Raw genomic sequence first — 24,716 nt, 5'->3', positions numbered from 1 at the left:
TTTCACCTTCTGTCTTCTGTGAACACTATTGCAAAATTACTGTTACATGTTTCCTTTTTATATAAAACAGTATAGGTCAGGACTTAAAATGCTCTCTCATATGCACAAATAAATAGGGGAAAAGCTGCAGCCACCAGCTGCAGTGCATCAGCACAGACAGCTGGGCTGCAACTCACTTGTCTTCAGCAACTCCTGTATCCCAGAAGAACTACTAAACTAACAGGGCTCCCCTTTCCTCTAAGTTCAGAGCACCTCCAGACCTCATAAATTTTGCATCCTTCCTCAGGCCAGCGTGGATACTGCAGTCATTCTGGAACCCCCACAGCTTCCTCAGATCACATCCTCCTACTTCCCAGCTTCATCTGCTTCCCCAAGTCCGATAACATGACTCCTACTCCCAGACCCAGCTTAGTCTTCTTGCTGACTTTATAACATCTGCATTGGATCTGTGGTTTCTGCAGACATATTAAGATATGCAACATGTCCTATGGACTTTAGAAGGTCCACTGTACAGTAAAACTGTAATGGAAGGAGGAATCTAGGTAGGGAGCTTTGGGAATCCGTAGGAGCCAGGAACTATGAAGAGCTCCTAAACTCCACAGGTTTCCTCACTCTCTTCCTCCTGCTGACACAAAGTTCTATACAGAGTTCCAGTGTTTCCAGCTAGTCTTGTCCCAGTGTTCTGTAAAGACTAAGAGCTTCGTTTAGTAGCTGGTTCCTTGCTCCCTTGTCTTCTAATGCATGTGATAAACATTGTTTACATTAAAAACCTAAGGAAATTCCCAAGCCAAAAAAAATCTGTTAAAGTGGAGAATATCAGTAATCTAAAGTTTAAAAAAAATACAAGAATGTTGAATTAAAAAAAAAAATCAGAGTCCCAAAATTAAACTTAAAAGAAACCCAAACATGGGCATGGACAGGCACGCCAGTCACCTTAAATCTGCCCCCAGGGAGACATATTCTGTAAAACCAGCCATTCTGAGACTTTTATCCATTCATGACAGAGGTTCAGCTACACAATCGGTTATTACAAAAACTAAAATTCCTTACTGTCAATTGTACAGTGGTTGCATCCACCTTGACTTCCTTGTTGCCCAGCCAGACTTAGGTCACCGAAAGAGCTGTATTTTACAAATTCTTGATTACGCAAATAACTAGGGCCCTACCAAATTCACAGTCCATTTTGGTCAATTTCATAGTCATAGGATTTAACTGAAATCATGAAATTTATAATTTTTTTAATTTAAATCTGAAATTTCACAGTGTTGTAATTCTATTGTAATTTTGGGTCCTGACCCAAAGAGGAGATGTGGGGGGGGAGTTTCAATTATGGACAGTGGGTGAACCCCAGCTTTGGGGAGGCAAGCCCCAGCCCCAGCCCCAGCCCCAGCCACATCAGGCTGAGCTCCAGGCCGAGCCACTGGCTCCACCGCCCCTCCCCCCGCAAGTCGGGCTGAGCTGCTGGCCTCTCCCAGCACCAGGCAAGGGCAAGCCACCAGCCCCCTCGCCCCTGACGGCCTCCCCCAGCGCCGGGCCGGGCCGGGCCGAGCCGCCGGCCTCCCCCAGCGCCGGGCCGGGCCGGGCCGAGCCGCCGGCCTCCCCCAGCGCCGGGCCGGGCCGGGCCGAGCCGCCGGCCTCCCCCAGCGCCGGGCCGGGCCGGGCCGAGCAGCCGGCCTCCCCCAGCGCCCAAGTGCCTGCTGGGCCGAGCCACCAGCCCCCTAGCATCAGCTCCTCCACCAGCCCCAGCACCCCCATCAGCCCCAGCACCCAAGGAGGAGGGATGCAGCAAGCAGCGAGTATGGGACGGGGGGTGTAGAGTGAAAAAGGTGGTGGTGGGGTCTCGGGGAAGGGCCGGGGCTACTATGGCCCAGGTGTCCAGCGCTGGCAGCGCCAGGGAAGGCAAGGCCTTCCCTAGCCTATTATACCTGCCGCCTATGCTTTCAAGATTATTGTAAGAGGGGATGTGGTACTGCTACCCTTACTTCTCCAATGCTTCTGGTGGTAGCACTGCCTTCAGAGCTGGGCAGCTGGAGAGTGGCGGCTGCTGGCCAGTATCCCAGCTCTGAAGGCAGAGCTGCCGCCAGCAGCAGTGCAGAAGTAAGGATGGCATGGTATGGTATGGTACTACCACCCTTACTTCTGCACTGCTGCAGGCAGGGTGCTGCCTTAAGAGATGGACGCCCAGCCAACAGCCACCGCTCTCCAGCCTCCCAACTCTGAAGGCAGTGCAGAAGTAAGGGTGGCAATACTGTAACCCCCCCTGAAATAGCCCTGTGACCCCCCCGTCCCCCACAATCCTCTTTTGGGTCAGGGCCCCCAATTTCAGAAATGCTTGTCTCCCCCAGCGAAATCTGTATATTATAGGGTAAAAGCACACAAAAGACCAGATTTCGTGGGGGGAGACCAGATTTCACAGTCCGTGATGCGTTTTTCATGGTCATGAATTTGGTAGGATCCTGCAAATAACCCATGAAAGACAGTCATCCCCCGTCTCTGAGGCAAGATTCCATGTGCTGCAATTATACACATCATTAAAAAGGGATCTTGCATACCTATAAACCTAGGACCAGACTTCCGAAATTGTAGCTCTTACGTAAAAAGAGCAAAGTAATTGTTGTGATAAAGCATCACACTCAGTATCAGACACATCTATGAAATCAGTTATTAAACTAATGTTCTGCAGAGCACATCTGAATACATCCCTCATAAACTATACCATAGAGTGCTTCCTCCAAACATAAGATGCTCACAGCTATAGACTGCAGACTTTTTAAAGACCTTACACAAAAGAACAACAAAGAAAAGCTGGCAGGATGGTGTTGGCACAGTCACTATATGGGTACGGTGGCTTTTACAAGTGGAAGATGTGTGCAACCATAGGCTGTGGACTTCTTAAAACCCTTAGAAGTCTTTGATCCAAAAATCACTTCTTACAAAGTAGATATGAAAGAAATAAAAGGAAGATTTGAAGCTGGTATCATTACAGGAGCAGAGTTAAAGGCATCTGAATGCTTAAATTGTGCATTTCCATACTTGCAGATGTTCAGGAAACTATTTACTTTAATCTGTATCTAAATTCCTTGTCTTTCTCTGTTTGTCTTGATTTTTTTTACCCTTAGTTTACTGATACTCTGAACCTCAACAAAAATTTTGACTGAGATTAATAATAATACTCAGCTCTTCTATAACACTCTTCTTCAGCAGATCTCAAAGTACTTGACAAAGGAGGGCAGTTAAATTATCCCCATTTCACAGATGGGAAAACTGAGGCACAGGGAGAGGAAGTGACTTGACCAAGGTCAAACAGAAGGCTAATAGCAGAGCCCAGACTAGAACCTAGGTCTCCTGCATTCCATTCTAGTGCACCAGCCACTAGGCCCACATGAGAAGACTGCTCCCATTTTCCCAGAAGTTCCCCAACTTCCTTCTTTAGAGTGCAGCTACTCCTGCTAATGCCCCAAATGGGACTCAAGCCTGAATTAACTGTCCATCCAAAACTCCTATTAGAGTCAATGGTGATTTTGGTGCACAAATAATGCAGGATTAAGCCCCTTAAGTCATAATCTTCTGTTTGTTACATTACAGTCATCTCTATTGCAAATAACTATGATGTCACAAGCAAGATTATAGCTTCATCTGAGGAATACGTAGATGGGTCTGTCAGGAACAAATAAGCTGTTTACATGCCCCAACTCTAATAATCAAAAAGTGGAGAAAAGAAATATGAAAGTGTCTGCATGCTTCACACTTTTGACCCAGTATACCCACATCTAGTTTCTAATTGGAATGTTTTTCAAAGTTTTCCATGAAAAATCAATGACTGTATGCATTCATAAATTACTTTGGGAATATTTGGCATTAGACTGCTCTTCTATTTTTGTATTAACTATATGGGTGTTCATGAGAATTTACCTAAGATCTGCACCGGGGCATCAAACTCACAAAACATATTCCCAATGGACAATAAATTAGAGCCCTATCCATTGACTTTAATGTTGCATCAAACTCTTAGTTGGAATATAGTAGTTCTTAATAACTTTTTAGATAACTAATGAAGGAAGAACTGGAAGTGATAAGACACTGAAAGCAGGAGGAATGGGGGCATTAGATGACAGCAGTCAGACTCATTTTGCATCAGAATTTTTTTTTTTGTTTTCTTTAATTTGATGAAATTCATTAGAAGATTAGAATATTAAAGAAAAGAAAATCCTATGCAGCTTTAATAAGAAAAGAAGCAAGCTTAGTTCTATTAATCTCATTATTTTTTGATACACAAAACAAGTACATATAACCCAAATACAATAACAGCAAGACATAAATGTATCCGATTGTATAACTAACTCAGGGAAATAATAAAAACAACCACAAATATACATTTTTCTTTAAAATCAGATCAAACTGGAAAGGAAAGTGTAGATGTTTCTCCTGAATGATTCTCCCGAGCTTCACAGGCCACAAAGGTAACCTACATTTTTTGTTGTCTTTCTCTTCATGAAAAATGTAGAAGATTCCAACCCGAGTATTACAACACTCCCAACTAGTCAAAGGCCTAATCCAAGGTCCCTTAAAGTTAATGGAAAGATTCCAACTGACTTCAGGCTGGAAGAGGTAAACTTCTAGTAACAAACTCAGGACACTTTTTTTTTTTCTATGAAAATCATGTTTATAGGACATGGAACACTGGGCAGCCTTCCTAAAATCTTCCCCCTTTGCTCTTGCTGCCTCCCATGCAGAAAAACCACATTGGCTTTGTCTTCAACAGCCATGTAGGCAGGGCCAAGATTTGTCCATGAATTAGAATGATCCAACAGTTATTTTAGAAAAGTGATGGATTATCAGGGAGGTAGTGGTACCAGAAGAGCTGAGATAAGCAGATGTACTACCTACAGATCTTCAAAAAAAGGAAAGAAGAAAGATCCTAGAAACTGTCCTCCTGTAAGTCTAAGCTCTGACCCTAACAAAATAATGAAACTAAGGCCCCAGTCCTGAAAACATGTACACACTTGAATTTATTGGAGCTGCTCATGTATTTACATGTGAAGCATGTGTGTAAATGTTTGCAGGATCAGGACCTAAGAGGGAAAAACAGTAAAAGCCTGATCCTGAAATGTGGTGAGTAGTATCAAGTTCCATGGACGCCACTGTGAAAGATAGGCACTCAGCACCTCACAAGATCATGCCCTGAGTGTCTAAAAGATAATTGGAACGATAAACAATCAGCAGGATGGATTTATAAAGAATAAAATCTTGCTAAAGTTGATTTTCCTAATAGTGTAAAATTAGTGGATTTTTGTGAGGAATTTGATAATCTTATTCTCATAATACAACACTGACACTGATTGAGAAACTGAAGGAAAGACTATAAACAGAAGGTCAAGAAAAACTGTAATATATGCAGTTGTGGAGGTATTTGGGGAGAAACCATAGGGATCTGAGTTAGGTCCTTCATATTTAATAATATTTAGCCCTTTTATAGTACTTTTTGTCAGTAGATCTGAAAGCACTTTACAAAAGAAGCAAGTATCTTTTTCCCCCCATTTTACAGATGGGGAAACTGAGGAACCTAGTGGTACAGTGACTTGCCCAAGATCATCCAGCAAGCCAGTGGCAGAGCCAGGAAGAGAAGACAATATACTTGAGTCTTATTCCAGTGCCCTATCCACTGTATCATACCCTAAGATTTAAAATCTGCATTAATGTTCTTGAAGATGGAATAAACAGTACATGAACTACGTTCTCAGAGGCTCCTTGTGACAGAGTGCTGGTTAAAAAACCCTGAGCTAGACCTCTGTCATACCAGCTCCAATCAGGAAAGGGGAATTGGAACTGGCTGAGTAAGCCCAAACCTAACTGGCAGATGGGGAACAGCTGTCGGCCTCATCAGCCAGGGGCTACATAAAGGCTGACAGGACGGAAGCTGGGGGAGGAAAGGGAAGAGCCTGAGAGTTAGAGGCTACTTGCCACTGCTGGCCTGATGCTGTTTGTACCCACAAGGTGGTGGGAACTTGTATTGTAAATAAAGAGCATGGGTGATTGCGCCAAAGCAGAGGTCTCTGGCTGGTTTTTGGGTGCAGAAGTGGTGAAGATAGAGGGGGCCCACTCGTGCCTTGTTACACTCCTATATTACGGACCGTTGCAAGCACTGGCAAGGGACCTAGAGAGTTTAGCAATATTGGTGATTAATTCCTAGTATAAAATCTTTCAGAGGAAATACATAGTACACATACCAAATAGGAGGGACATAATCAAGCATTCTCATCCACCACTTTCAATTGCATTATTTTTATCTTCTCTCAATACTGTCCTAATTTATAGGGGACTACATGTTCCACTATAGTTAAGGCTGAGGAGCCCTTTCCATTCAAAGGACAACTCTTTTAAGTACTCTAAAGTCTGTATGATTACTTGGATTGCATTGAAATTTGGTGTGCCTCATGGAGGAGCAGGTTAGGTTTAGTGATTCAAATTTGGGATCATTTGATAAAGTGGTTCCCAAGAGAGAGCCCCTCAAAAAGCCCCACTTATGCTTGACAGATTCTATCAATATATGTGGAGTTTTTGTACCCATGTTGGTCTCAGGATATTATAGAGACAAGCTGGGTGAGGTAATATCTTTTGTTGGACCAACTTCTGTTGGTGAGAGAGACAAGTTTTCGAGTTTACACAGAATTTAAACAGACCTGAAGAAGAGCTCTGTGTAAACTCGAAAGCTTGTCTCTCTCACCAACAGAAATTGGTCCAAGAAATGATTCTATAAATGTTTTTTACACACAACAGGGGATCAAACCATAGCTTGGTTGGGCCCCAAAGGGTCTCCATCAGTTGACATTTACCCCACAATACTGAATGTTAACCAACCAACTGTTAAGATGTACACATGGGCTCAAGCCTAATGCTCACATGCCAAATGGATTACATGGCGCATGTTTTGACAGATTTCCCAAGAGGGCTAGTAGTCTGCCAATTTTCACATTACCTGTGTGGCTCAAGGGGAGTTGTTATGGCCATTGAATATGTGTAACAGCCAGGCATTGTAAATTCTGCCACCCTTGGCCAAAATTTGAAAGTGAAATGTAGGTGTGTTGCTATCCTCTGTCAAAGAGGGTGGGGGTGTTGTTTTGGGGAAATGTAATCTGAGTACAGCAGAAAATTCAGAGGGCACTCAAACTATTTTAAAAAAGAAAATAAATTACTAATGTTTGCTGGGAGGGAAGGGAGATCAGGGGGCAGAGGAGTTGGGGAGAATATGGGGACAGCAGTTTGGGGCTGTAGTGAGAGGAGGGGGACTATGAAGAGAGAGATAAATGGGGATGGATGGTAGGGGAGGGAGGTTGGAGGCACAGGTTGGGAAAGGGAGGATTGGGGAAGTGGGAGGGGACAGGTGGGACACTGGTGACACTGGCACTGGTAGGACACGGAGGCATGGGTGACATGGGTGGCAGAGCAAATGGGGAGATTAGGAGCAGGGAATACCTGTCAGACCTACATTTTCCCCTGTTGTGTGTGTGCCAGGATCTAGGGGAGCCCTACCCCTCTGGGGTGTCTAAGCCCCTCTCTCTACCCACTGTGAGCCAGCATGTTAGGAAGTCTGAGCCCCACTCCCTGCGCCCCATGTGATCTGACCTCTGGGGAAGCTCTGATCCTCTGGGTGGGGAGTGGAGAACATGCATGTTGGGAGCGGCACCAAGAACACCTTGCTGAGACTGGGTCAGGAGCTGAAACCAGGCATGCTTGATGCATATCACAGGCTCTCAAACACTGGCAGTGGGGAGGAGGAATGAGAACACCAACTGAGACAAATAAAGCAGTTCCCCTGTCTCAGAGCTATTGTTTCAGGCTGCATTCATCTCCTTAGGGTATTCTGAGACTATGACATTGAGATGAATTGGCTACCTCACACATCTCTGAGCCTCTTATGCAGCAGATGGATGTATAGAGCCCCTTCCTTCCATCCTCTCTCTATCCTACCTAAAAAATCCCCGTTTCAGGATTATTGTTTGTGGATTTGGCTATAACAAAGCAGTTGCTGATGACTAATTTCTCACTTACAGTATTATATCAGCACATCAGCTCTGCTATGATTAAAATTGGCAAGCCCTTCATATTTAAAAAATGACATTTCTAAGTGCTCTAAAATCTTTACGCTTAGCCAAATTGAGTTGAAATTTGGTGTGCTTCAGCGGGTAGGGTTAGTGCTCCAAATTTGAGGTCAGTTGAGCTGCACTAGCTATAGGCAATATAGGCAACTGCCTAGGGTGACAGATTTGGCCCAGCTGCCCTTCTGTCATGGTGCAGGGGCATCCAGGCCAAATCTGAGTGATGTTGTGACCCCATGTGCCAGTTCGCAACACCATTCCCTTAAATTTGGTCCAGTTGCCCCTCCATCATGATGGGCCAAATTTGAGTGGGATGGGGTGCCACACTGAAGGGTTGTCAAGGATGGCAAATTGCTTGACCAGCTTCTGATTTGAGAAAGGGATTTCCCTGAAAAAACCACCAGCATTTCATAAAGTCAGCACATTCTACCAACATTTTTTGCACACTCTTGGAGCTCAAACCGTGACTTTGATCGTCCCTCGCTCAGTTACCACTAACATTTAACCTAGTGGATGCATGGCACCCACCCTTTGGCAAAGCAATATTGAACTTGTTGTTAAAGAAAAAGTTAGGTTCTCTAGATTACCCTATGGGACTCAGGAGCCCTGGGTTCTATTTCTAGCTCTGCCACTGGGTGACTATGGGGGAATCCCTTTCCTCTTGGTGCCTCTGTTTCCCCATGTGTAAAATGGGGATGATGACACTGACCTCCTTGGTCAAGTGCTTTGAGATCTACTGATGAAAAGTGATATATAATAGCTAGGTATTAGTATTGTTTGTCTACACTTGAAATGCTACAGCAGCCACTGTAAAGCTTCCATGTAGACACTACTTATGCTGATGGGAGAGGTTCTCCCATTGACATAGATAATCCACCTCCCACAGAGGTGGTAGATAGGTCGATGGAAGAATTGTTCTGTCGACCTAGCGCTGTCTACACCAAGGGTTAGGTTGGTTTAGCTATGTCACTCGGGGTGTGGATTTTTCACACCCCTGAGCAATGTAGCTATGCCAGTGTAAGTTCACAGTCTAGCTTGGCTCTTAGCCACAGTAGTGTCTCAGCTGCAAACCTATATAATAACTCCTACTGCCTACATGACCACTGATTCCTACAACAAATATTTATCTTTCTGTTAAAAAATGAGAAATTGACCAAAACCTTCATTAATACATAACTAAGTAAAAGTTAAGGTATTTCAGACTTAAACTTCTGACAACCCTGAAATATAGAGTTACGGTACATGCAAACACAACCTTAACTCTGTCCTCTTTGAGCGATGAGCCAATACACCCATAATTTACGTTCACAATCTGCCTCTGCAGATAGTGCACATCACTCAAGGAATAGGGTACATGATAACTGTAGCACAGAGTCCAATGCTTTCTCTTTCCTAAGACAAAACTTGTGTTTAGATGATTTACCTAGCCCAGTTCTACATTCAATGAGCCCCACAAACAACCCCACCCTTAATACGTTTTACAACCCCTTCATCTCTTTTTCAACCCACTCACTCTCACCCACAGTATTCAATCTAACACTATACTTTCACTTACCGAGCTTTAAACCCACAAACTATGTCCCATAACCCATATCCCCCATCAGTAATGGCAATCCCCATGGCAAGAAGACCCCTGTGCTCCACCATTGAAAAAAACTACAGTACTCAGCACTGAAATGAAGCATATCTCAAGGATGCACCTCTTCCACCTAGGGTGACCAGATAGCAAGTGTGAAAAATTGGGATGGGGGTGGCGGGTAATAGGCTCCTGTATAAGAAAAAGGCCCAAATATTGGAACTGTCCCTATAAAATTGGGACATCTGCTCACCCTACTTCCCCCACACATACAGCAGGGCGGGGGGGAAAGGGAAGGTGATGGTCAGATCAACCAAGTGGGGCTGGGGGCCACCTAACACAGTGAACACAGCTGCAGTGCAGACAGATAATTGCCACTGGCTATTGCCTCCTCAAGAGTGGCAGACTTAAGGCTGCGTTGGCATGTACCTTAGGTCTGTATTTCCTGATTTTCAGAAGTTTAAAATACCTCAGCTCTTCATTTGTGGTTCTGGAAGGGGACAAGGTACCACAAAACAAACTTAACGCTGCCTTAAGGATGGTTTTGTCAGTGACTATTATTGTACATATGAGGGGGTAGCCATGTTAGTCTGTATCCACAAAAACAACAAGGAGTCCGGTGGCACCTTAAAGACTAACAGATTTATTTGAGCATAAACCTTGGTGGGTAAAAACCTCACTTCAGATGCATGGAGTGAAAGTTACAGATGCAGACATAAATATACTGACACATGAAGAGAAGGGAGTTACCTCACAAATGGAGAACCAGTGTTGACAGGGCCAATTCTATCAGGGTGGATGTGGTCCACTCCCAACAATAGATGAGGAGGTATCAATTCACCAGCAACTACACACCACACCACAGAAACACTAACCCAGGAACCAATCCCTATAGCAAACCTCGTTGCCTACTCTGTCCCCATATCTACTCTAGTGACACCATCACAGGACCCAACCACATCAGCCACACCATCAGAGGCTCATTCACCTGCATGTCTACTAATGTTATATATGTCATCATGTGCCAGCAATGCCCCTCTGCCATGCACATTGACCAAACCGGATAGTCCCTACGTAAAAGAATAAATGGACACAAATCGGACATCAGGAATGGCAACACACAAAAGACAGCGGGAGAACACTTCAATCTTCCCGGACATTCTATAACAGATTTGAAAGTAGCCATACTTGAACAAAAAAATGTCAGAAACAGACTTCAAAGAGAAACAGCAGAACTAAAATTCATTTGCAAATTTACCACCATTAATTTGGGCTTGAATAGGGACTGGGAGTGGCTGGCTCATTACAGAAGCAGCTTTGCCTCTCCTGGAATTGACACCTCCTCATCTGTTGTTGGGAGTGGACTACATCCACTCTGATCGAATTGACCCTGTCAACTCTGGGTTCTCCACTTGTGAGGTAACTCCCTTCTCTTTATGTGTCAGTATATTTATGTCTGCATCTGTAATTTTCACTCCATGCATCTGAAGAAGTGAGGTTTTTACCCACGAAAGCTTATGCTCAAATAAATCTGTTAGTCTTTAAGGTGCCACCGGACTCCTTGTTGTTTTTACTGTAGGTAATCAAGCATTCCAGTGGCTGCAAAGAAGATGCACAATTGTGAGGGAAGGGTGCCTTCACTCTTAAGAAAAGAGCCACTGTGGACAGAAAGTAAATTTCAAGCGGAAGACAAAGCTTAAGTGATCCAGGAGGAGGGGAGTGGGATTCCTGGGGAGGGCTGCATTGGGACATTCCAGGAGCAAGGGAATCCCGCTCGGTGGGAGAGTTCTGGGGAAGCTTGGGTTATGGCGAGGGAGCCTGGAGAAGCTCTGGGAGGGGTGAGATGAAAGCGTGGGGAGCCAGGGGATCCCTGTGTGTGTCCTTCGGTGCCTGGGGAAGACGGGAGCCTGGGGACCCCTGAGTGGATTAACGAATAGATGCGGATGTGTGGGAGCCGAGGGGGGTTCGATGGGGAACCCGGAGCTCTGCAGGAAAGTCTAGAGAGACAAGCTAAGCAAGGTTTCAGAGTAGCAGCCGTGTTAGTCTGTATCCGCAAAAAGAAAAGGAGTACTTGTGGCACCTTAGAGACTAATGAATTTATTTGAGCATAAGCTTTCGTTAGCTACAGCTCACTTCATCGGATGCATGTAGTGGAAAATACAGTGGGGAGATTTTATATACACAGAGAACATGAAACAATGGGTGTTACCATACACACTGTAACAAGAGTGATCAGGTAAGGTGAGCTATTATCAGCAGGAGAGCGGAGGGGAAGCGCTTTTGTAGTGATAATCAAGGTGGGCCATTTCCAGCAGTTGACAAGAATGTGTGAGGAACCGTAGGGGGGGAAATAAACATGGGGAAATAGTTTTACTTTGTGTAATGACACATCCACTCCCAGTCTTTATTCAAGCCTAAGTTAATTTAAGCTACTTACAACACACACTTTGCTTCTCTACAAAAGAAAAAGGACACTAAACTATCTAAACTACTACATGCCACAAGGAGCCACAACAGTGGTTCCCTTAATCCACCCAGCAATATTGTTAATCTATCCAACTATACTCTTAGCCCAGCAGAAGAATCTGTCCTATCTCTGGGGCCTCTCCTTCTGCCCCTCCACCCCCACGAACATGATACAGTTCTGTGGTGACCTAGAATCCTATTTTCGACGTCTCCAACTCAAGGAATATTTCCAACACACCTACGAACAACATGCTAACCCACAGAGACCTTCCTACCAACGCTACAAAAAGAAGGATTCTGGGTGGACTCCTCCTGAAGGTCAAAACAACAGACTGGACTTCTACATAGAGTGCTTCCACCGATGTGCACGGGCTGAAATAGTGGAAAAGCAGCATCACTTGCCCCATAACTTCAGCCGTGCAGAACACAATGCCATCCACAGCCTCAGAAACAACTCTGACATCATAATCAAAAAGGCTGACAAAGGAGGTGCTGTCGTCATCATGAATAGATCGGAATATGAACAAGAGGCTGCTAGGCAGCTCTCCAACACCACTTTCTACAAGCCATTACCCTCTGATCCCACTGAGGGTTACCAAAAGAAACTACACCATCTGCTCAAGAAACTCCCTGAAAAAGCACAAGAACAAATGAGCACAGACACACCCCTAGAACCCCGACCAGGGGTATTCTATCTGCTACCCAAGATCCATAAACCTGAAAATCCTAGACGCCCCATCATCTCAGGCATTGGCACCCTAACAGCAGGATTGTCTGGCTATATAGACTCCCTCCTCAGGCCCTACGCTACCAGCACTCCCAGAGACACCACTGACTTCCTGAGGAAACTACAATCCATCGGTGATCTTCCTGAAAACACCATCCTAGCCACTATGGATGTAGAAGCCCTGTACACCAACATTCCACACAAAGATGGACTACAAGCCGTCAAGAACACTATCCCCGACAATATCACGGCAAACCTGGTGGCTGAACTTTGTGACTTTGTCCTCACCCATAACTATTTCACATTTGGGAACAATGTATACCTTCAAATCAGCGGCATTGCTATGGGTACCCACATGGCCCCACAGTATGCCAACATTTTTATGGCTGACTTAGAACAACGCTTCCTCAGCTCTCGTCCCCTAATGCCCCTACTCTACTTGCGCTACGTTGATGACATCTTCATCACCTGGAACCATGGAAAAGAAGCCCTTGAGGAATTCCACCGTGATTTCAACAATTTCCATCCTACCATCAACCTCAGCCTGGACCAGTCCACACAAGAGATCCACTTCCTGGACAGTACGGTGCTAATAAGCGAAGGTCACATAAACACCACCCTATACCGGAAACCTACTGACCGCTATGCTTACCTACATGCCTCCGGCTTTCATCCAGACCTCACCACACAATCCATTGTCTACAGCCAAGCTCTAAGATACAACCGCATTTGCTCCAACCCCTCAGAAAGAGACAAACACCTACAAGATCTCTATCAACCGTTCTTACAACTACAATACGCACCTGCTGAAGTGAAGAAACAGACTGACAGAGCCAGAAGAATACCCAGAAGTCACCTACTACAGGACAAGCCCAACAAAGAAAATAACAGAACGCCACTAAGCCATCACTTTCAGCTCCCAACTAAAACCTCTCCAACACATCATCAAGGATCTACAACCTATCCTGAAGGATGATCCATCACTCTCACAGATCTTGGGAGACAGGCCAGTCCTTGCTTACAGACAGCCCCCCAGCCTGAAGCAAATACTCACCAGCAACCACACACCACACAGCAGAACCACTAACCCAGGAACCTATCCTTGCAACAAAGCCCGTTGCCAACTGTGTCCACATATCTATTCAGGGGACACCATCATAAGGCCTAATCACATCAGCCACACTATCAGAGGCTCGTTCACCTGCACCTCTACCAATGTGATATATGCCATCATGTGCCAGCAATGCCCCTCTGCCATGTACATTGGGCAAACCAGACAGTCTCTACGCAAAAGAATAAATGGACACAAATCAGACATCAAGAATTATAACATTCAAAAACCAGTTGGAGAACACTTCAATCTCTCTGGTCACTCGAATACAGATCTAAAAGTGGCAATTCTTCAACAAAAAAACGTGAAAAACAGACTCCAACAAGAGACTGCTGAATTGGAATTAATTTGCAAACTGGATACAATTAACTTAGGCTCGAATAAAGACTGGGAGTGGTTGAGCCATTACACAAAGTAAAACTATCCCCCCCATGTTTAACCCCCACCTCCCCGCTGTTCCTCAGAGGTTCTTGTCAACTGCTGGAAATAGCCCACCTTGATCATCACTACAAAAGGTTCCCCCCCTGCTGGTAATAGCTCACCTTACCTGATCACTCTGGTTACAGTGTGTATGGTAACACCCATTGTTTCACGTTCTCTGTGTATATAAATCTCCCCACTGTATTTTCCACTGCATGCATCCCACGAAGTGAGCTGTAGCTCAGGAAAGCTTATGCTCAAATAAAGCTGTTCAGCTAAGCAAGGCCATTGGCAAGCGGGGCGCGGCCATTCCTGGGACCCGGAACCTTCCTCGGCACTCACGGCTCCGGCGTGCGCTTTCTCTGCCTCCCAGGAGGGGGCACCAACTTCCGTTCGCGCCCCTGGAGTGCACGGCGGCCCTCTCTCGCGGCGACGACTCCCTCCGCCTCGTCGGCCAGGCTAGGTGCTGCGGCTGCGCAGTGGGCACGGCCTTTTCCCCCAGTGCTACGGGCTGTGGACGTTGCGCGGAGCGGCCCCCGGCCTAAGCCGAGACGGGACAGAACCTGGCGCAATGGTCAGTACCGCGCACCAGGGGCCCAGCACGGGTAGGGGGGATACGGGCTGGTGCCCCCGCGGCCGCTGCAGTCTCCAGCGCGGTCCCCGCCGGCCCGATGGACTCTGATTGTGGAGGCGCCCGGGCCCGGCTGCAGCAGCTTCCAGCGTGGCCTAATGGCCGCCCCCGCCGCCCGGGCCCGCTGCTGCCGGGACAGGGCCGGCGGCTCCCCGGGGACAGTAGCCGCTGGCACGGGCCTCGCACAGCGCCTCAGCTGCTGGCTCCTCAGGCCCGTGCCTGCCCCCCTCAGACCCGCTTCGGTTCCTTGTCATCGCCCCTTCTCCGCCCGCGCCGGTCTCCGGGCTGGAGGGAGCGGCGGGCGGGGTGTCTCCGCCATGTGTCTCCGAGTGCGGCCGGCGCTGTCTGCGGGGCTCCGCATGGCAGCCCGGAGACGCGCATGCATGGCTCTGGCCTAGCGTATGGCCAGGCTGTGCTCGGCGCTGCCTCTAGCTGCGAGTGAGACGGAGGGGTGGGGGGAGCGGAGCAGGTCACGGGGTGTTTCTGGTTTATATCAGCGGGGGGGGGAAGCAAAGCACTTGCTTTTCGGTCTCTCTGGGTTGCTGTGAAAATGCGCCGTGCCCTCTCTAGCAACTGGCTGTTGGCGTCAAATTTGGCAGCGCTTGTTTCATACCAATAGTCTTTTCCCCTCGTTGCCACAGGTGGGCTTTGATGCGAATGTGCCAGCTTAGTGTGGTCAGTGATAAGTAGTGGAGACTGGTTGGAAGTTTTCTTATCATGTTGACATTAAAGCTGCTAATTGTCTTTTTGACACTATTATCTGGCTCAAAAGGTTACAGAGCATGTTTGATTGTGAAAGTAATTATGATTACATGGTAATTGATTAAATTCGTTTATTTGGGTAACATAGTTTTAAGAAGCATCTAATTAATGAATATGTATACATCTAATGAGCCTCTGCTGTATTTCTCTACATAAATCCACATGAAATAAGACAATAAGATGTGCCTTAAGTTAGAATTTGAAGGTTCCTTTCCTCTCTTCTGATTTTTTAATGTGTTTATTCTAAGAAAACACTGCATATCCTAGCTTTTCAACCCCTCCTCCCGCCCCACAGACACTTTTTAATTCAGGACAGCCATCACTAGACTTCTTGGTGCTGTGGTAATTATGTCCAGTTGTAATTATGTTCTCTTTGTTCAAGGGGTTTGTGAAAGTTGTCAAGAATAAGGCCTACTTCAAGAGGTACCAAGTAAAATTCAGGAGAAGGAGAGGTACAGTTAATTTTTCCATAGCTCAAAGTAAACTATATTGATGTATGTCCTTGTTGTTTGTTTCTCATGTCCATACTAAAACTATTGTCTTTTCAGAGGGAAAGACTGATTATTATGCCCGTAAGCGTTTGGTGATTCAAGATAAAAACAAGTATAACACCCCTAAATACAGGATGATAGTACGCGTTACCAACAGAGATATTATCTGCCAGGTAAGGATTTCTTTGCTTACTTGGCTATACCAAAGCACTGTCTTTATCTTTACACTAAGGAGGGAAAAAAGCAACTCTGCATTCTAAGGCCTGGTCTAACCACAGTTTTTGTAGTGGTATAGCAATGTGTGTTAGGAGTGTGATTTTTTTCATTCTAGATAAAGCATTGCAGTTATATCATGGATGCAGTTATACAGGTATAAATGTGCTTATTCCCAGATGGGGAATAAGCTCTATGGTACAAATACAATTGAACTCATGTAACTGCATCCACACTCAGAGGCAGTTCAGACCCTCACTGCTGAATCAGAAATGAAGAGGTTTTCTTAATTTTGATTGCTAGTTTTCAGTTCAGAATGAGGTGCACTGTGAGCTATCCCCATCTTCCATAGGCAGAAAGAAGCAAGACTGACCATGTGGTCTTGACAGCTAGATCCTGCTCCTTCACTGTTGTGGGGTCTCCTCACCCCCAAAGATTCTGTTGGCTCCAGAAGCAAATGTGCTTTTAACAGCTTGTCCATAAAATCCTGAATCATAGGATTTTAGTTGGGGATTGGTCCTGCCCTGAGCAGGGGGTTGGACTAAATGACCTCCTGAGGTCCCTTCCAACCCTGATATTCTATGATTCTTTGACACCTTTTGAATTCTGTGTGAATAGACTTTCCTTGTCTGTGCAAATAGGACACTTTAAACTTGGAAACTTCATATAGGTTGTTTTTATAGTCCTTAATGAAGACTATATCACAGTCCAAGTTTGTAGAAACCAGGACAACAGATAACTGCAATAAAAAAGTAGACTATCTACAAATGCTGCACATACCCCTTAGTCCTCTTCAAGTTTTTAAAAACATTTTCCTTCCTCTTCCTGTCTGAAAGTACCACACAACTAGGGGAAATATCTGAATGCAGATGAATGGTGAAGTTGACTAGATGTAATTGCTGTCAAATACACAAAGGTGAAACTAAGAAAATAACTGTTGTTGTCATCTTAACTATTGTAATGGTAGGGGGCGGGGCTCAGATAGAAGCGCCTGTTTCTATTTGTCAGTTTAGCTCTGGTGCAACAGAAAAAGCAGTATTGAGGCTGCATTATCACACAGCTGTACTTCAACTCTACTTTTTTTAAACTTTTTAAATTTTGAGGTTTACTTTTTTTAAACCTTTCATCATCATGTCTTAAATGAGGAAAGATGAAGAATTTAGATCTAAACTTGTGTATTGCAAACCTGCATGTGGAGGTCTTGCAGTACTCCCATTGACTTTAGTAGGATTTCCACATGCAGACGGGAGGCAGGTTGAGCCCACAATATTATAACCAGTGTGAGAACACTAACGTTTATTTTGTTGTCAGATTGCATATGCCAGGATCGAAGGCGATATGATAGTCTGTGCTGCCTACTCTCATGAGCTGCCGAAGTATGGTGTGAAAGTGGGTTTGACCAATTATGCTGCAGCCTATTGTACGGGCCTGCTGCTGGCCCGCAGGGTATGTACCCACTAAACTTATATCTAAATGTCAAAGGGCTTACTTCAGTAGATGGGCAGAAAATAAAGGAGTCTGTCTTACAAAACAGAGGGTTCCACTTATGTATGTACCACTGAATTATTTGGAATTGTGTTCTAAATATTTATTTTAAAAAACCCTGAATTTGTAGATTGATTTGATTGCCCCAATGTGGCTGTCTGATAAACATGGGTGGGCTAAAGTATGCACAGATTTATTTAGTGGTTGCTGTTAAAACCTTCTGAAGATAAGATTAGTATGCACTATTACTGAGAAACCACCAGTGTGGAATACCTGGATACTGCTACAAATACAGAACCAAGTTTTATTATGATTGTCTTGCAACATGAAAACACTTCCTTTTTGGTTCTTAAATCAAAGAACCTAAATGTGGAGAGAACTCTGGAGGAAGACATACTTACACTGTACTGTTCCTGTTACAGCTTTTGAACAAATTTGGCCTTGATAAGATTTATGAAGGCCAAGTTGAAGTGACTGGTGATGAATATAATGTGGAAAGTGTGGATGGACAGCCTGGTGCTTTTACATGCTACCTGGATGCAGGTCTTGCCAGAACTACCACTGGAAACAAAGTCTTCGGTGCGCTAAAGGGCGCAGTGGATGGTGGCCTGTCCATCCCTCATAGGTAACTTAATCTCAGATAAATTGGTCAAAAGGGAGACTTCACATCTTTGTATGCATTGTAGTGATATTTTAACTTCACCTTAGGTTAATTAAATTCAGCGTGGAGTGACCCTGTTAATGTGGTAACTAGGTTTAATCCAAGTTGTATTTACTTGTTTCAGTAGATGTTATTGACATTCCTTCCAAGGACTCCTTGAAGTTAGGGGAGACAGATTGATGCTTATTTAGAGGTTACTAAAATACAGCAATATAATTACCTTCTACTTTGAGTATCTAGTGACTGCAGTTAAACAGAGTAAACACTTCTTGCTGTTCATCGTGCCATAGAAACAATTTGTAGTAAAGTGTAATTCTTTTTAAATCTGTCTTAACTCCTATTGTTGGACTTTTTATTTTGAGAAACTATGTACGCCAGGTTCAAAATGATCATTGGCCTTAGGCCTTCTATACAACTATTAGTGGAAACTTGGGCCAGAATCTAAAATCTATCTACAGTGGTGGCACACGTTTCTGTGTAGAAGTCCTGGCAACCTCTGCTTTAAGCTAAAATCAGTGAACGATCATGACTCAAGGTTGTCGTCTGCATTACCTAATTCTGATGTTTGTTGATTGCTTCTATGAATGCAGGTGTGAAAAATAGTCTGCAAACAGTCGCTGGGATAAGTTAATGGAAAAGGGGAAAGTTCAGTGTTGCTGCTTTCTTTTTTAGGCTGTCAGCCTTCTGTCTGCTCTTTAACTTGGCTGCTATATGATGATACCCCAGTGACTGAGCAGTCTGTAGTTGGTCCTCGGTCTGTGTATGATATATGTCATTGTTTCAAGACGGGACTGATGGCAGCTGAGGATGTCAATTTGCAAGTTGATTTCTTAACTTTGCGTAGAGAAAGCATAATCTGTCAGCTGGTTTAAATTCATTTTCGTTGGTCACACTTTCCAGCTACCTGTAGAGGAGCTATATTGTATCAGTCACTTGAGACTTGTAGAATGCAGTCTCTGAATCTTAAAGAACTTCTTAAACCAACTTGGATTAGGTGATGTAAGATTCTAACCACTAACCTATAACTCGTGTTTCATAGTACCAAACGTTTCCCTGGTTATGACTCGGAAAGCAAAGAATTTAATGCAGAGGTTCATCGCACACACATCATGGGTCAGAATGTTGCAGGTTACATGCGTTACCTGATGGAGGAGGATGAAGATGCTTACAAAAAACAGTTCTCCCAGTATATAAAGAACAATGTAACACCTGACATGGTAAGACATTGTTTGTCTGTAAATTAATTGCATATTAGTAGTGGCACTAAAAGATAATGTCTTGTTTAAAACTTATGCTAGTAATGCAAATACTTTGTAAAATAGTAAAGTGGGCCATATAGATGGCATGTTATCAGACCAGAGTGGTACTTCCAATGCCAGGCCTCTGCAAACCTAGCGATATGATTCTTGAAGGTTGGACACGTTCCCTGAACCAACAGCTGGTAATGAAGGCCAAATATATGACCTCTCTTGTCATGCTACATGCTTCATTCACCAAAAAGATGCTAAAGGTGTGACCTGCTATCAAAAAGCTTAACAGCTTCTTAAATGTGTTGCTTGACAAATATCAGACCAAGGAACTATCTACTCCTTTCCATGACACTGTGTTCTACCAGAATAATTTGTTACCCTTCCTCCAACTAACTCTTCCTTGCCAATGGTTTCTTGCCTGTCCTACTGTTATGTTTTTTACTTGTTTCCCTGTCACTCCTGATTCTCTGAGAACCTTCTGTTTGTATCACTTGAAAAAGCTGATTAAATAGCAGTACAATGTGAGAACACTATATATAGCCCCTTACTTGTTAATTTTTAGGTATTATGTTGGTTTCTTGTAAATCATTTTGTCTTAACGTCTTGTCTTAAAATAACTCCAACTAAATTTTAGTATACTAAATATTTAAGAAATTCCATGAAAATTACAGTGAAACTTTGGCATTTATAATCTTAACTTCTATATTCTCTGAAACAGTTTATGCAGTTTATATTGCCATGAATTCTGTAGTCAAGTCTTTTTCTTACAGTAAGAACTCTTTCTTATTGCCCATACACTAGATAGGCTAAAGAGCTGTAAGCTTTCAAAATCCTTTCAGGACTGACCAACGTACAAATTTTTACTGAAATAACTTTGGCTATGTCTACATAGCTGGACCTGTGCCGCTGTACGGTCCCCTGTATGGCCACTCTGTGCCGGCAGGAGAGAGCTCTTCTGCTGGTATAATTAAACCACCCCCAATGAGGGTGGTAGCTGTGCCAGTGGGAGACGCTTTCCCGCCAACATAGCACTGTCCACACTGGCACTAATCTGCATTAAAGACGACTAATGGTACACTTCCATGTGTGCAGTTGCTAGGAATATACTGCAGTCGTGAAGGGAGGGGAAATGTCCCTGAGATGTGGTTTAGATGCATTCCATGTTTAAAGAGAACCTCTATATTAGACAAGAAAACTTACCTAAAGCAGTCAGAATTGTTCCTTAGTAGTGGCTTAGTCTAGTGCATAGAGCACTTTACGGGAAGTTGTGGCCCTGGGTTCTATTCCTGCCTGAACCACTGGTATGCTGTGTGGTCTTGAGCAAATCACTACTGTTCTGTGCCTCAGCCCATCTATAAAATAGGGATAAAGATGTTAACCTCCTTTTTAAAGCACTTTGAAATCTGCCACTGAAAAGTGCTATTTAAGAACTAGGAATTTGTATTTCCAGATTTGCTAAGATGGAGGTTCTCTGTTTAGAGATGGGCTTTAGTGCAGCTATTGTCTATTTCCCTTATCCCCCACAACTAAGTGATTTCTGATGGGATCACCCAACACCTCATTGATAAATTCATCAGTTGCATGGCTTAAGAATTAGGGACCCAGACTCTGCCATTCTCTCACCCTTGCATTAAAAATAAAATTTCTATCTTTATTGAGCCACAGCTGTACAAAACACTACCACTATTGTGAAAAATTGCATGTTTTTTAGTTCAGATTACTTCATTTACACCTGGCCATTGTTGTAAATCACTAGCTTGAACCGAAACCTGACTAAATGTTCCCTCAGACATGTACAGTCTTTTGGAGAAACTGGCATGACTTGAGTTTTCCTCCTTTGCCTGGGGCATACTAAACATTCCGGTTTCATTTAGAGAACTTCCTGAGCTAGTTCTTAATTTAGGTTGAGGAAGGAGACATTTTGCAAAAGCGATGCACATAACATGGATAGACTTTAGAGAAAGGGTGATCTAGTGTTTAGGATGCTTGTCCTGGATTTCATGAAACTCTGATGCAAATCTCTGTTCCGCTGTAGACTTCTTGTGACCTTGGCCAGCTAACTTAGTCTCTCTTTGCCTCTATTCACTGCCTGCCACAGGTTTTGTGAACTTGTGAGGTGCTCATACTATGCTATAGTAACTGGTAGGACCATCTAAGCACCATAGATAGAGACCAATGAGACTCTCCCCTGTAAAGAGACGGTTTCTTGGGATTCCAAAGCTAACCATGCTCTTAGCTGAAGGATGACTTTTTTTGTGGTAAAGTCCTATCTCCAGGGCACAAGAGTGCAGTTCTGGTTAAAGGGTGGCATTTGATGTCAGCAGCATTTCTAGAACTTAAGATAGGTTGCAGAAGAAAGTTTCTAGTGTGAAATCTGTAGTGCATGTCTGTGCACAATTCCTGTGGGTGTTGCAGGCTTATTGTCTTTCTAAGGCACTCCTTTGAACTGAATCTTAGGCTTTGTCTACATTGGCACTTTTGTTGCTCAGGGATGTGAAAAAAGACTCCCGGATGACAAGTTTTAGCAACGAAAAGTGCCGGGATGGGCAGCACTTCGTCAGTGGGAGCCACGTTCCGGCGACGAAGCTGCTGCCCCTTGTTGGATGTGGTTTTTATTTGTCAGGGGAGAACACTCTCCCGGCGACAAAGAGCAATCACACAGCGCACCTTACAACACTGCTGTGCTGCTGTAAGGTACGCAGTGTAGACATAGCCTTGCTCTGTCTTAAGTTACTTCTAAGTTCTTCTTTCTGGGAAGAAGACTTAGCACTTTAGGAGGCTGTGTTCTGTTCCCAGTCTGGTTTAGCCCTCTCTGTAGGACTGTTACAGATGTTGAGAGATCACATTTGACATCAGTCAGTATTCCTTCTCTACTCACTGGTATGTTCTTGGCAGTGGGATAGCTCCCAACTTGTACGCATTGAGTGAAGTTCTAACATTCATGACTATGGACTACATTGTATTTCTTGCAGATGGAGGAAATGTATAAAAAAGCCCATGCTGGTATACGGGAGAATCCAGTCCATGAAAAGAAACCCAAGAGAGAAGTCAAAAAGAAGAGGTAAAATTTTTCCTTCTTTGAGTTAGATATGCCTGTTACAAAGCAAATTTCTGGAGCTGTGGCATTAATGTTAATTAACTCCTCCAGTCCCTGTTTAGTGTTAAAACTAACTGGATGTTTCAGAAATAATCTAGGACAGGGGTTCTCAAACTTCTTTGCACCGTGACCACCTTCTGACAACAAAGTTACTACATGACTAAATGGGGGAGGGCTGGAGCCTGAGCCCCACTGCCCTGAGTGGGGGGAGTGGGGGCTGGAGCATGAGTCCTGCCACCCTGGGTCGGGGGAAGAGGTGGCCACAGCCCAAGCCCCATTGCCCTGGGTGGGGGTGGAGCTCGGACTTCAGCTTCAGCCCTGGGTCCCAGCAAGTCTAAGGCTGGCTCTAGTGACCCCATTAGGGATCCTGACCCACAGTTTGAGAACCGCTGATCTAGGAACATAACTGGTATACTGCATCAGACTGGTGGTCCATCTAGCCTAGTCACCTGTTGGACAGTGCTACCGCCACACATCTTAGAATTATTTCCCTTGGTTGTAAACTGGATACTATAGTGAAAAACATGGTGCACTTTCATAATGTGACCAAACCTTCTTGTTATATACCAACTAATCCATTGCCTCGACTACTGAAAGAGTGCTATAGAAAGTACTCTCTGAAACACTATTTCCTAGGCATAATAATATAAATCTCACACTCATTCCTTATGGTCATGTAACTCCTGGTGTTCTGGCACTTAGATTTACTATTACTGCCATGTGTATTTATACCTTGTTTGCATTGCAGATGGAACCGTCCTAAGTTGTCCCTTGCCCAGAAGAAAGATCGTGTTGCTCAGAAGAAGGCTAGCTTCCTTCGGGCCCAGGAACGTACAGCTGATAGCTAGATATCTTCCACAATTTTCTATGAAGACTTTGAGTACAATAAACTTATTGAACCAGCAACTGTGTAGCATTGGCTTATTGACATTTGATCTAAAGATGCTTTATCTAAATGAAAGTCCAAACAAACAGTCTGAAAAAGAGGCTTACAAAATATTCTACAGCATTAGAACCATGATGACTGACTTCAAGGTAACTTAGTATGTCTAAGGATCCAACTTACTGTATTTCTCAGATCACTGGATAATGTTGTAAAGTTTCATTTTGTCACCTATTGACTTCCTCACCCTGTGAATTTTTGGCACGGGCTCTATTTCTCAGTACACTACCTTTGTCTAGTTCTACTGGAGTTTTAGCTTTATGCATTGGAAATGGAAAGTAAGAGATTTTTTTAAATACAGTTTGCCAACAAATCATAGGCATTGGTGAGTCTAGATAACAGCCAAAAGAAAATTAGTGTTAATTAAATGGGTTTATGTATGTACATGATTATCCATTCCTCCTAACTAAGAATGTATACTTGATTGCCACTATTAACTGCACACATATGGCTGCGCAAGTCAGAAACCGTGCCTCTGTCTCCTCTTTGTTGCCCCAGCGAGGCTGTGGTCTGGTCCTTTAAGAACCTGCTGTACTCTTAGTGCTGTGAGACACTCTCCCATGGCATGAAAGCCGCCCTCCTCCTCCTCCTCTTGGGGCCACACCTGGCTGGGAGGAGGTGGTGGGACAGCTCCTTTAGCAACAGCTCTGCAGTATCTGCCCAGTTCAGGGAGGCCAAAGCATCACACCCCTGCCTGGCAGTTGGTTTCCAGAGATGTGGAAGTTGCTCCTGGCAGAGGGGGTTGGAAACCACTCGCCTGGAGGAGTTTGTTTGATGCACACAGACC

General features: G+C 44.3%; 2 protein-coding genes and 1 non-coding gene across 4 annotated transcripts in view; 2 read left to right on the top strand and 1 right to left on the bottom strand.

Annotated features, from left to right (window-relative positions):
• The window catches only part of EVI5 (ecotropic viral integration site 5), a 144,375-nt gene extending 129,523 nt beyond the window's left edge, over window positions 1-14,852 (bottom strand). The window contains exon 1 of the mRNA XM_027821357.3: window positions 14,739-14,852. The gene's annotated coding sequence lies outside the window, so the exon portion shown is untranslated. The remainder of the gene's footprint in view (window positions 1-14,738) is intronic.
• On the top strand, window positions 14,833-23,892 carry RPL5 (ribosomal protein L5). 2 transcript variants are annotated; one of them, XM_007058882.3, is made up of 8 exons: window positions 14,833-14,970; window positions 16,172-16,241; window positions 16,338-16,453; window positions 17,805-17,939; window positions 18,401-18,603; window positions 19,679-19,856; window positions 22,862-22,950; window positions 23,735-23,892. In XM_007058882.3, the coding sequence occupies exons 1-8, from the start codon at window positions 14,968-14,970 to the stop codon at window positions 23,832-23,834; spliced, it is 894 nt and encodes a 297-aa protein (XP_007058944.1). In that variant the 5' UTR covers window positions 14,833-14,967; the 3' UTR covers window positions 23,835-23,892. The 2 variants fall into 2 exon arrangements, with proteins under 2 accessions (XP_007058944.1, XP_007058943.1); XM_007058881.3 differs by lacking the exon at window positions 14,833-14,970 and having other exon boundaries at window positions 16,139-16,241.
• LOC114019307 lies at window positions 19,346-19,441 on the top strand. Its single transcript, XR_003564404.1, has one exon. It is a non-coding gene; the product is annotated as a small nucleolar RNA SNORD21 (small nucleolar RNA).
• Window positions 23,893-24,716: the final 824 nt, after the last annotated feature.

This window comes from Chelonia mydas, chromosome 8 (genome assembly GCF_015237465.2).
Source record: "Chelonia mydas isolate rCheMyd1 chromosome 8, rCheMyd1.pri.v2, whole genome shotgun sequence".
In the NCBI taxonomy this organism is placed as follows: domain Eukaryota; kingdom Metazoa; phylum Chordata; order Testudines; family Cheloniidae; genus Chelonia; species Chelonia mydas.
This window is presented reverse-complemented; position numbering and strand designations above follow the sequence as displayed.

What these genes read in the sequence shown, in the direction of transcription:
- RPL5 (XM_007058881.3), top strand. Translation starts at nt 16,154, where the DNA reads ATGTTCTCTTTGTTCAAGGGGTTTGTGAAAGTTGTCAAGAATAAGGCC. An exon ending in ACAGAGATATTATCTGCCAG is followed by an intron (nt 16,454 to 17,804) that starts GTAAGGATTTCT and finishes TTTTGTTGTCAG; the next exon opens with ATTGCATATGCCAGGATCGA. An exon ending in AGAGAAGTCAAAAAGAAGAG is followed by an intron (nt 22,951 to 23,734) that starts GTAAAATTTTTC and finishes TTTGCATTGCAG; the next exon opens with ATGGAACCGTCCTAAGTTGT.